This window comes from Danio rerio, chromosome 7 (assembly GCF_052040795.2).
Source record: "Danio rerio strain M-AB ecotype USA chromosome 7, GRCz13ab, whole genome shotgun sequence".
NCBI classification, from domain to species: domain Eukaryota; kingdom Metazoa; phylum Chordata; class Actinopteri; order Cypriniformes; family Danionidae; genus Danio; species Danio rerio.
The window spans coordinates 1248636-1262152 of NC_141027.1; the positions used below are offsets into that span (position 1 = coordinate 1248636).

Consider the following 13517-nt stretch of genomic DNA (forward strand, 5'->3'; position numbering starts at 1 on the left):
TTATAAAAATATAAAGCAACTCCACTAAACATAAAATAAACACTAATTAATGAGGATATCTGAGGTAAATTATGAGGATGAAGAACATCTAACACTTCATCGTAATCTAACATGAACATAAAACTGTACTGTCAACTGATAATATTAAAACTAGGGATAAAACAACTGACATAAAGCATAAATTTGACGCTCCGTCATAATTTAAAATACTAATAAACACTGATAACATAACATATATACAACTGTGGATACACCATCATACACAAAATATGAACATAACACTCATAATATTAAAACTTGTATATTAGTCATGTTTAATAATAATAAACATTATGCATTATTCATGTTTCTGTTCATATACATATTAAATATGCATATTAACCTGCTTATGTACAAATTAATCATTTAAAACTTATACTGATATTACAGTGGAAATGAACACTTATTTATATGGACACATTCACCATATATAAGACACTTACACAGTTATTTTTCCACAATATTATTATTTACACAGAACTTTAAGATGAATAATTGTAGTTAAAAATCAAAATGAATGATTGCGTAATCTTTGCAAGCTATACTGTAAAGTATTCATTAATTGTTTAGCTTAAAAAGTTAATAATTACCAGAATTATATAAAATATCTCATTGAAAAATTTGAAAAGGGTTATAACGTGTACTTACTTTTCGTTAACTTACACCAGCCACACTTGAAGTTTCGTCCCATAATTTATTGATTAATACAGACATACACATACATATACGGTCATCAATAATATAACCAAATAGAGAACGTAACAGAAATCCGTTAAATGTATGTTAGTGTGCGTCTCACAGATAATAACTGCATATCAAGATGCTTTCAGAACAGAAAACAGTGCAAAAACTCTGAATAGATTCACAGCATTCAGAAGGTCAGTACCGGCAAAGAAGTGTTACATTTACATTACATCTCAGTCAAAATCAATAAATACAGCAATTAATATATTAATCGTTCAGATTTTTGGTTGTAAGCGAGTAAAAAATAATACTGTTATCTTCAGTAATGCCTTTGATTTAGTTCACATAAATATGCGTTCAGTAATTCACAGTCTAAGAGGCGGTCAGTAAAGCTACATGAACACAGTTAGTACAGTCAGAAGTGATTATTAATGTATTAATCTGTGGGTATTAAAGCTCTGTGCGGCTCAATGATCATCTAAACACATGCTTTACTAATCACAGATGATGAATGTGGCTCAAGCTGAGTTTAACTAACTCTCTACTCTATATTCTACATATACCTCAAACCTGTGGCATGTACCACGAAGCTGGCTTAACAAACTCAGGATTAGTTTGGAGTTGACAAAACCAAAGCAGTGCAGTCAGGCTTTGTTGGCATCATGTAAATGCCATTATTAATGGTAAATCTGGTCATTATAACCTGAACATAACCAAACAACAACAAGAAAACAACCTTTTTTTCTGTTCACTATGATTTAAACTCAGTATTAGTTTGGAGTTGACAAAAACAAACCTGTGCCTGACTACTTTGTGTTGTAAATCCAGTTATTAAATCAGAATAAAACCTGAACCAATCTTTAATATAACCAGAACATAACCTGAACATATCTTGAATATATCCAGAACATATTTTGAATTCAACCAGAACTTATCTTGAATATAAACAAAACATAACCAGATCATATCTTGCATACAACCGGAACATATCTTGAATACAACCAGAACATATCCTAAATATAAACAAAACATATCCAGAACATATCTTGAATATAACCAAAACATAACCTGAACATATCTTGAATATAAACAGAACGTATCCAAAGCATATCTTGAATATAACCGGAACATATCTTGAACATAACCAGAACATATCTTGAATATAACCAGAACATAACCTGAACATATCTTAAACATAACCAGAACACACCCTGAATATAAATAAAATATATCCAGAACATATCTTGATTATATGAGAACATGACCTGAACATATCTTGATTTTAAACAGAACATATCCAGAGCATATCTTAAACATATAAACAGAACATATCCAGAGCATAGCTCGAATATAACCAGAACATATCCTAAATATAAACAAAACATATTCAGAACATATCTTCAATATATACAAACATATCCAGAACATATCTTTAACATAACCAGACAAAAACATATCAACTTTTTCTGTTAACTCAGGCTTTGATCTTGAGCTCATGTGTGCATACAAATTATGGAAGGATATCAGAAGCGAACAGCCAACCCCAGGCCTCCAAACAAAGATAGTGTGATTGACTTCCCACAGTACACTTGAGTCAACACAATTCATTAGTGCTGATTAAAATATTAAATAATCATATGAAGAATTTAACAACATTTATAGAGCAGAATTAAAATGAGTGATCCTTTAGCAAAAGTTAATTTGTAAAGTTAATGAGTATAAACAGACTCAAAATATACAAGCTCATCTATAGTTTTTGTAAAGCTTTGGTTCCTAATTAAAATATAAAATGTTTTAAATTATGGCAACTTTTATGTTTAAATTATTTAAACAAAAAATACACTAAAACTACTTAATCCTAATAAGTCATTAAAAAATTATTAAATAAATTATCAAAAACTGCATCTTTAAAAGTCTTTCACTACATAGTGATCTTTGATTTGGAGCAAGAGAAACTGGGGCAGTGTCTTTAAGGTCATTTTGCTTACAGTTGATTCTGATCTTTAATCCAAAATATATTCACAACTTAACTTGAAAATAGCCAGAGCATATCCTGAACCTAACCAGAACATAGCCTGAATATAGCCAGAACCTAACCAGAGCCTAGCCTGAAAATAGACAGAACATAACCAGAACATAGCCTAAACATATCCTGAACCTAACCAGAACATAGACAGAACATATCCTGAACCTAACCAGAACATATCCTGAACCTTACCAGAACACAACCTAAACATAGTCTGAACATAGCTTGTTCCGATTAGCTCTGCAGTGTAAGGGGCTGTTCACAAATTGCATATTAATTATTCATAATTAATAATAATACTAAAAAACTCTAGGCAGTATGTAAACAGCACCCAATTTACCATGGCAACAAATTGATTAAAGCCTGCATTCATGGTCCCCAAAACCCAATACTGATGCAAACTAATCTCCAATTGGCTAGCCAGCTAATCCAGCTTCATGGTACAGGCCTCAAAACAACTTCATTAGTTTATAATGAGTACCGAGTCCATCAGTGGGCTCTCTCTGCAGACTCAGTCTTTTCAGCAAGACTTCTGTCATCATTTACTGGTGGTCATTCTCCTGCTCTATTAGAAGAGCTCACACTGATCTCCTTCTTCAATCCTCGATCACATATATTCAGTGTTTGTATTGAGTGAACGATGACAGAATCTGTGCTGGTGTGTGTTTGTCTCCTCACATTAACGCGTGTGAATCAGAGACGTGGTGAATTTCACATGACAGCCCTAAGTGTTTTAGCCCAGTCAAGCGCTATTAGATTAGATCTGGAGAGTTATGGTCATGATTATAGATCTGACATATAGTTTTCACACAACATCAAGACCACAGACTCTCCGCTCAGTCTGAAAACACCAACACACGGACTAAACAGGGTGTAGTTTGCTTTGTTTTAAAGGGGAAATGGGGCGATATATTTCGGAGAATACCTGAGAAGCTAAATTATTTTGGAGTATAAGCTTTGTTTTCAGAGAATATCCCTTTAATTAAATGTTGTTTGAGCCTTTTATTTGCTCTTTCTGTTGAGTTTAGCATTAATGTAAGTTTATGTACTCATGCCACAGTCCTCCAAACCAACATAGGGTTTAGATAATTGTCAGCAAGCACTTCTTATTCATCTTAAAATAGAATTGTTCATATTAATATGTAAATTTAGTATCATATTTTTAAATGTAATCAATGTTTAATTAAATATGAAAGTAGGCACCTGCAGAGATTATATATATAAATATATATACACACACTGCCAATGGGTGCATTATATTCATTATTCATCTATTATTATTAACATAATCACTAGAGTTAATGTAATGTGACTCAGAAACAGCTCGTCTTTAACATCATCAATTCAAAACCTTCAGCTTGAAAAGGTCTCGTGTGTATTTAAGGCATGTTTAGTGTTTCGCTGATGTGTTTTGTACTCAGATGCTTAAAACACAATTTTTAATCTAGTCTGAGCTGAAAATCTGCTTTAACCTGAACTGGAGCCTCAGATGAGCTCAGTGTCTGCAGCGCTGACAGGTGTGTGTGTGTGTGTGTGTGTGTGTGTGAGAGAGAGAGAGAAAGAGAGAGAGAGTGCATCTGTGTGTGTAAGTGATAGACAGTTTTTGTGTGCGTGCTTGTGAGAGAGTGTGTTTGTTTGACTCTACAGGAGCTGCTGTAGTGTGTCGGTGGGTGTGTGTGTGCGTGTCTGTCTCTACAGGATGATCTGCTTCTACTGTGTCTCAGTTTGCGGTGTGTGTGTGTCTCTACAGGATCTGCTGCTGTGTCTCAGTGTGCAGTTTCTCTGTGTGTGTGTGTGTGTGTTTGTTTCTACAGAATCTGCTGCATCTCAGTTTGCAGTGTGCCCTTTACTTCTTTACAGGACCTGCTGCTGATGTGTCTTGGTGTACGTGTGTGTGTGTGTGTGTGTCTACAGCAGGGGTCACCAAACTTGTTCCTGGAGGGCCGGTGTCCTGCAGATTTTAGCTCCAACCCTAATCAAACACACCTGAGCAAGCTAATCAAGCTCTTACTAGGTATACTTGAAACACCCAGGCAGGTGCGTTGAGGCAAGTTGGAGCTAAACCCTGCAGGGACACCGGCCCTCCAGGACTGAGATTGATGACCCCTGCTCTACAGGATCTGCTGCTGTTGTTGTTGTGTCTCGGTGTGCAGTGTGTGAAGCGTCAGGCACGCAGACTCAGTCCAGTGGATGAGCTCCAGCAGAACCCGATACGTCCAGAGTTTAGCAGCAAAACTACCAGAGCCTTCCACTTCATCCTGACCCTGAGGAACACAGAAACACACACAGACACACACAATTAGAGCCCAGCTCATGCCAACTGTGACAGCACTGATCCTTCAGAACTATCGCCAAGAAGTGTTGTCTGCAATGAAGTACAAGTCAAACATTTAATGTATTCCCTGTTCCTCATCAGCACCTTTATTAAATAAACAGGTTTTCCAGTTTTGGTTTTAGCAACACATTTTACAAGCAGTTGAATCAGTAAAGCATTTCCCAGTGTGTAATGTTGCCGTTCCTTTTCACAACACTTAAAGACGTTTAGGGACTGAAGACAGCAAGTGCTGAAGAGTTTCAGGTGTCATTCTGTCCCATTCTGCCTCCAAACAAGTCTTAAGATGGCCAACAGTATGCAGTCGTCATAGTTGTATTTTGCACTTCAAAATGCGCCGCAGGCAGCAGGACTCTGTAATGTGAGCTGAATGTGGTTCTGTATTGTCTTGTTGGACTCTGCATGAGCGTCCCTGGAGAAGAAGGCAGCATATTGAGCTCCAGAGTCTCTCTGTGCTGTTCAGCATTAATGGAGCATCACAGAAGAGCAGGTCACCTTCGCCAAGAGCACTGACACAACCCCAGACCATGACAGAGCCGGGCTTCTGGACTTGTTGCTGGTGTCTGTCTGGATGATCCTCTTCTGCTTTGGTCTGGAGCACACGGCGTCCATTTCTCCCGGAAACACTGCTTCATCTGAGCACAGGACACGTCTCCACCGTGTGATGCTCCATCCCAGACGCTTCCAAGCCCAGAAAAACGGACGGCGCTTCTGGACACTGTTAACATAGGGCTTCCTCTTGGCACAGTGCAGTGTTGGCTGGCGTTTGTGGATGTAACTCTGTATTGTGCTGCTTGTCAAAGGTTTACCGCAGTGGTGCTGAGCCCATGTGCTGATCTGCTTATAGATGAATGAGGACTCTTGATGCAGCGCCCCCTGAGGGGTCGGAGGTCACGCTTGTTCAGCTTAGGCTTGCGCTCTTGTCCTTTACGCACTGAAACTCCTCCAGATTCCTTCAGTCTTTAATGCTGTTCTGCACTGTTGAAGGTGAAATATCCACATGTCTTCCTCTCTTTCTCTGAGGATCATTGTGTTTCAGCATTTCACTCATCTCCTCTCATATTTGTGCTCAAACTGGTGATCCTCAACTCATCTCTCCTCCTGAAGGACTAGAGCTTTCCTGATGAGCAGATCATCATCACCATCACCTGTACACATCACATCATCATTCAGCAGATCACCTGATCACTGCCCTAAACTGATCCTGGCTCTGTTTCTGGAGTGTGTTGCAAGAAAATTAGAATACGTGTTTATTAAAAATAATAATAAATAAAATCAGGAGGAACACATTAAATTATGTTTGTTGTATTGTCATTATTGAAATACAAGTTAAAGTAAATTTAGAAATCACCAATTACTTCAATTTCCATTTCTATACTTTTAAATTTCTGATATGAGGTTGTGTCATCATCATCATCAAGTTATTTTAGTATAAACCAAGCAAACATCCACCTTCAGTTAGAGCTTCACATGTCATTTGTGCTGTAATTTACAACCTTGATATTATTAGTAATAATATACACACACACATACGTAGTACACACACACATACCCACACACACACACACACACACACACACACACACACACACACTGCAAACACAAATTTTCATGCATTTGTGATTAAAGGTGCAGTGGGTGATCTGCCAAAATGCTAACTGTTTAGCATATTATCTTTGGACGGCAGGGAGGGACTGTGATTCAAAGCCACACCCCCTGATATCGAGAGCGAGAGCGCGAGCACCGCGTCACAACAGCGACAGACAACCCACTAGTTCATGTCATTCGCCAGTTAGTTAGTGCCAGGAATTACATTTATTACTGAGCCACACTTACATGCTATTTCAGAGCGAATATTCAGAGTAGCAGTAAACAGTGTAGGAAGGCTATCATTGTTCAAAAATGACCTAATGTGAATATAAAAGCAACTTCAGCTTAATAAAGCAGGCTAGGCGGAATAGCGCTATTTACTGGTGTTCTGTTGTTAAACTAAATATAAATCTACATTATAGATGCTGTCAAAGGACCTTATGAAACTGAAAATAATCACATCAATCTTTCACCGGGAGATTTCAGTGGCTGAACAACACGTCTGTGCATACAAGTCATTCATAACAACACAATCTAACATCAGCTTAGCCTGACTATAAGAGTTTAAAGCAGAACCTGACCTGTCTAACAGTAATACTTCAGCCGTGGTGTCGTGTTTCCTCCAGCGTGCTACAGTTACTCCAGTATTGATTCAGGTTTTCATCAGTTTCAATTCAGCATTTGATTTCCCCCGCTCTGTCTAGTGACCGTGCAGCACTTATGCAGACGGGCACACGCGAATGGCGGATCTGCGTGAACAGATGCGCAGAAATCCGAATCTACACTTGCTGACAGACAGTCTGAGCGACTTATGGGAATTATGGGAGATGTCGGTCTGACTCCATTTAATTGGATGAACATTTTTAGTTTTATGCCTTACCCAGAATATAAAAACACAGATAAACACATTTAGATCATTTACTGTAATCAGCACTATTGGACTGTAAAGAGACTTTCAACCAGCACAACTAAAAATGCTTCTGAAGGCAATCACCGACGGCAGCTTTAATTGTAGCACAGCTCTATTAATCTAATAATATCCAGTATTCCATGTAATCTCCTACATTACATCATTATGTGATGATTCATGATGATCAACAGGTCAGATGTTAGTGTGTGTATTTAAAGCCATCATCAGTCTATACAAATGAAACACACACAGACTCACACACCTGTCTGTGGGTAGTTAGCGCACAGAAATAGAGGACATTTCTCATCACGTCAGAAACACTGGTCTGCTGCACATCCGCATGTAGGAGATCCGTCTGCAGCTAAAAGTGGACACACCACCGCCGACTGACCTGCAGCACGTGTGTGTGAGTGCGCACAGCCGTCTGCATTCACGAACTCCACACACAGAGGCGCAGACTAAAACTCATTCTGCACACTGTCTGCTCAGGTTCATTCAGTTTTACACTCAAATGACTTCTGCTGCTGGCTCAAACTACTCAACTTATTGGAGTTGAAACTCTTCATAGGTGTTCTTTGGGACAACTTAATTGTGCCATGTTCAATCCACTCAAAAAAAAAAATTGAGCAAACTTAATTTGTGTTGGGACAACATGAGGGTGTTGTGTGGACTCCTGCACTTTAACAGTGCGTGCATCATCTGATGCTGAATAAATAAACATAATAATGCTGTGCGGTGGGTGGCATGGTGGCGCAGTGGGTAGCACAATTACCTCACAGCAAGAAGGTCACAGGTTCAAGCCTCAGCTGGGTCAGTTGGTGTTTCTGTGTGGAGTTTGCATGTTCTCCCCGTGTTGGTGTGGGTTTCCTCCGGGTGCTCTGGTTTCCCCCACAGTCCAAACACATGCGCTATAGGGGAATTGGGTAGGCTAAATTGTCCGTAGTGTGAATGTGGGTGTATGGATGTTTCCCAGTACTGGGTTGCAGCTGGAAGGGCATCCACTGTGTAAAACATATGCTGGATAAGTTGGCAGTTCATTCCACTGTGGCGACCCCTGATTAATAAAAGGACTAAGCCAATGCTAAATTTATGAAATGAATGAATACATTCAGATAATTTAATTTAATCATTACTATTAAAACGTGAAGAGGTTTTCATTCAGCGCAACATCAAATGTTTCTGAATACGGTCACCTACTGCACCTTTAAGTTGACATATTCACTTTGTTTAAAGAACACAAATTGATTCCTTTGATTATAAAGATTTTCACTTTAATATAGTTTAAGTAATAAATTATGCTGAAAACATTTGTGTAAATGCGATTCAAGGGGTGTAAAAAAGTTGAAATCATTTAAGTAGATCCAATGTTATTTTTTTCTTCAGTGTATACAAATAAATGCATAATAAATTCTAATGATTAAATGCACAATAATCCTGAATAAGGTCTGAAAGAAATAGAGGTTTACATTTTTAGATGTGACGCTAAGAAAAGTCTTAAATGCACCTTAAAATTAAAATCATTGTGCCATTTATAGTTTTCAGATGTTCAGAAAGGGACGTTCATGTTTAAATGAATGCATTTCACACCTAATGTGTGTTAACATCAGTGTCACGTGTATTGATCTCAGTGTTTAATTATGCATTCAATTATTTCACAATATACTCATTCCTTGTTTATAAAAGTCTTCTTCATAAGATTTTATTCATGTGTATTAAGGCCTAGTTTTACAATCAAAGACAGACAGAACTTGTATAATCTGCATTTCTATATCCATGCATGTATTGAATGAAGTGTGTGTTAAACATCATTGATGTGTCTAATCGAGTCGTCTGTAAACCGTTTTCCTGTTAAACAGCTCAGCAGTGGCGTTATAAATCCTCTGTTACGGGAACAGGGATTGAGGGTGCAGCACGTGATGCAGGAGGACAAAACTAACAGCAGGATCATGCAAACGACACACAACTGAAATGCACACATCCAGCACAGAAAGCGCTTTAAACATTCTCTCTTCAGCGCTGCAGGATCAGGAAATCAAGAACGGTTCGTTATAAAGCTGCGGCTATTATTACATGACAACAATGATCGTTTATTACAGTATATGCAGGAAATGTTTAAAGACCTCATCGCTACTTCAAGTTGCAAGCAGTATCAAACCTTTAACTTAATAAACGGTTGTTTAATGATCAGTTGTAGTTAAATAAATTAAATAATAAAGCTCGGAGGAAACAAAGCTTGAAAGAAAAAGTTACATGCATGTTTTTAGGTTTTAGCCACTGTTTAAACTCATCAGGAGTACGCAAACTTACATTTGCCCCATTTGTCATCGGTTTTACTCTGTGGTTTTGCTACATGAAGAGAGCGTCACATCACCTTCCCCTGTTTGTGGCTAAATATGTGTCATCACCAGGAAGAGGAGCTTGGCCAGACGTGCCCCAGCCCGAACTTATCAATTGCGTGGATCGAGCACGCTGTTGTTAATATTAGGAGGAAAATAATTACATTAATTTTTGGAGGCAAACACCTTAGATAATAGTTGAACAATTTAAGACCTCGTAAAACTTGATAACCACTTTTTAATACCTTTTAAAGGCCTTCATTTTCTCAATCGATCTGTCAACCTCTAATACTTTAAGACCCCACAGACACCCTGTATTAAGAAAAACCAAGAATACAGTGTGTGTGTGTGTGTGTGTGTGTGTGTGTGTGTGTGTGTGTGTGTTAGGGGGGAGAATGTTAGAGCTGCTGAACTGGAGAAATACACTCATTCTTGAACAGACATGTTAAATTTACTAATTAAAATATTTAAAATGAAATGAAATGACTGCTCCACTGAAAAAGGCAATATATTCCACTGTTTGTCAAGCGTGTTTTCTCATGTTATTCATGTTTTGATTGATTGCATTTTTTTCAGTTGAAGTCAGAATTATTAACCCCCTTGATTTATTCGCCCCCTTGTTTATTTTTTTCCCCCAATTTCTGTGTAACGGAGAGCAGATTTCTCCAACACAGTCTATGTCTAATCATAATAGTGTTAATAACTCATCTCTAATCACTGATTTATTTTTGTCATGATGACAGTAAATAATATTTGACCAGATATTTTTAAGACACTTCTATACAGCTTAAAGTGACATGTAAAGGCTTCACTATGTGAATGTGGTGTGCATAGTAGAACATTGAAATAACATTTGAGATAACAGCATGAATACACTGAAGAGTGGAGCAGAGTAACAGATGTATCTGCACCTGTACTATTCTGAAGACTCAGCGTCACACACCGAACGATAAGCATGACCACATCATGACACATCTGATAAAGTCTAAACATTCTTCATTCAGTGTCTGTCCGTGGTAAACATACAGCACTGTAGTGTGCCACGGTGGCGCTTCTCTTGGAGTAGGCCGGTTGTTTTATATATGGAACTGTCCTTCTCCCACAGCCGCCATTGTTGTGGTGTATAAAAGTCCACTCGAGCGGCGACACATTCATAATCCCTCCTACTGCAGGGTGGCGTGTTGAAATGCACTATACCATCACTCAGCCTTTTACAACTTATATTTGCTCTCAAACGAACAACAAAAACCACAGTAAAAAGTCTTTTGACTGAAAAAAAGATTTCTTTTGTTAAGCAGGAAGACAACAAAATCATCTTCACTAATGCAAGACTCTATTTTAAACTGTTTTGTGAATAATTTCATGTTGGATTAACTATACCTTATGTGTTGCTGGGTCGTCTTTATCCACTCTGGGCTGAGTTTGAGGCTTAATTTAGCCTCATCTTTCTCTGTGTTTCAGCATATATGATGATTTTTGCTGACGAATCTTATTTTACTCATATTTTGGGAAAAATGTTCAAAAATAGAACAACACACACTGTTCAGACTGACCTCTCTTTGGGTATGTTGGTGCTTTTTTTGCCCCATTAACTTCTATTCTATTCACATGTATTGGTTGTAAAGTCATGACAGCAGATCATTATGCATTCGTGATTGTTGCTGGTGTTCCCTGTTGTGATTAAGATGTGAAATGTGCCATTTCTACTGATGATCATCAGTTCCAACCGTCGCCATTTTGTTAGCTCGCCGTCACACCGACTAGGGGAGACCAAACAAGGGCAAAGAGGCCGAGCGTGAGTAAGCTACAGACGCCTGCTAGCACTTTGCTTAGACAGGCTTTTCTTTGGGAGAAATGCTGAATATGTCATGACCTGCGACTCGTTTCTGTTCTGACCACATGTGCTTGGTTGTACACTAGATCAATAAAGTGTTTAAAGTGTTTTTCTACAGGAGGAAAAGGCGAATTACCTCCAAACTCTTCAGATATAGTCTGCGTTAGTAAATGACTATTGATGAAATTTAGCACTGTATGACAACGCTTCAGATGACTGTTCTAGAGCCTACAGCTGATCAATCTGGCAGATTCTGGAGTGCATTACAGCAATAAAGAACATTATACATCATCTTAAATAAAACTAATACATTTATAGAGATGGTGTATAAGGATATAATTTCACTCAGCGGGGAAATGGAGGCCACGTGAATGGTTTGAGAGCACAATTAAGTGCACACAGCACGCCATATCATCTGATAATTGTAGGAAATAATTCCAAAAGGGCAAGTGACTGTGTAAAGCCACATTAAACAATAAAAATATGATGTATATGCCGAGTTCAGCAGCTGATCAGCCGGAATCACCTGAGGTGAAGCGACAAGCGAGACCTAGCTGTCACTCAAGTGCCCCCACCCTTAATTATGCAGATTACTATTACCTAATATAAAGCAAACGAATGAGTTATAAAAAATAAAAATAAAAAACACCCCAGTCACAGCTGTAATGAAGGGTATTATAAGCTATATACAGAGATGTCTAGTAAGGAAGTAGAACTGCTTCACTACTGTACTTCAGTACTAAAGGCAGCATCTGTACTCTACTGTGGTGTTGTTTCATCTTCTTCCACTTTTCCTTCAGCACTTATTTTCCATGAGTTTAATACTTTTACTCTGATAGATTTTTTATGTGCTGCATCGTTATTCGTTACTAGGGGTGTCAAAATTATTGATATGGGTTCAGTAATAGATTATAACTGACTATTACGTAATGACGTCATTATCTCCTATGCGCAATGTCGAGGGCGAGTAAATGATACTCTTAATACTTAAAGTAGATAATTATGCACAGTTCAACTGCTTGAGAGTTTGACAATGAAGGCGGCACAGCACGAGCCGCTATTTCACTACTTCAGAGAAATGCTGTAAACTCCATCTTTACCTCTTTCCCTCTCCCTGACCCGCTGGCCCGTTTGTGGGTAACTTTTCCTCTCCTCTTGGCAGTTCAAGCAATACTTGTGGATCCTGACACGAGCGTGTCTGACGTGTGAGTTTTCTCCACTATGTGCATATAGACTCTAACCGCGGCTTTTCTTTCCACCATTGAACAGCACTTGAACACTGAACAACACTTTCATTTCTAAAGCCCTTTCTGTTGAGCAGATGAAGACAATGACCAATCATAGGAGTGCAAGACCTCGACTGTCAGCCCTCAAAAAGGAAGTGGGATAATATCGACATGAGTTTGTGCTATAAATGCTCATGCTGTCTTCTGTGCATGTGTTAGAGTTCTGTTTGATACATTCAGAAAGAGTGTTTTCTTTGAGCAGGTCAAATTAAGGGTGCAGTTCATAAATCTTACAGCTGTGTTAAAGAACTAAATTGTATTACAAATAATATATAAATATATTTCAAGAGTTCACCCTTAGCTGATGATTGATTATGGAGCTTGTTTGGCATGCTGTCCCGGGAGAGAGCCCTGAACTCGTGAGATCCTCGAGCCCCTGGCTCCCACCCGTTGCAGGGCGAGAGGGGAATCCGAGTTCAGGTAGGTCTCGAGAACTCCCCTGCTTGATAATGTTGGAAGTAGATTAATGCTATGAAGTGT

At 38.4% G+C, this 13517-nt stretch overlaps 3 protein-coding genes across 7 annotated transcripts in view; all 3 read right to left on the reverse strand.

Moving 5' to 3' along the window:
* Positions 1 to 13517, reverse strand: part of alpk1 (alpha kinase 1) — an 859869-nt gene that overhangs the window by 594797 nt on the left and 251555 nt on the right. The gene's annotated exons all lie outside the window — the stretch shown is intronic.
* The window catches only part of drap1 (DR1-associated protein 1 (negative cofactor 2 alpha)), a 660385-nt gene that overhangs the window by 190387 nt on the left and 456481 nt on the right, over positions 1 to 13517 (reverse strand). The window lies entirely within an intron of this gene.
* The window catches only part of LOC147835856 (uncharacterized), a 163282-nt gene continuing 150484 nt past the window's right edge, over positions 720 to 13517 (reverse strand). For 2 of the 5 annotated variants that reach the window (XM_087260538.1, XM_087260536.1), the window contains 2 exons: positions 4854 to 5013; positions 720 to 4700 (listed from right to left, as the gene is read on the reverse strand). In XM_087260538.1, the coding sequence (XP_087116664.1) occupies positions 4861 to 5013 (153 nt within the window). In that variant the 3' untranslated portion in view covers positions 720 to 4700; positions 4854 to 4860. Of the gene's footprint in view, positions 5014 to 10243; positions 12697 to 13517 lie in introns of those variants that run through there. The other 3 variants (XM_087260537.1, XM_087260535.1, XR_015495208.1) reach the window with 2 other exon arrangements.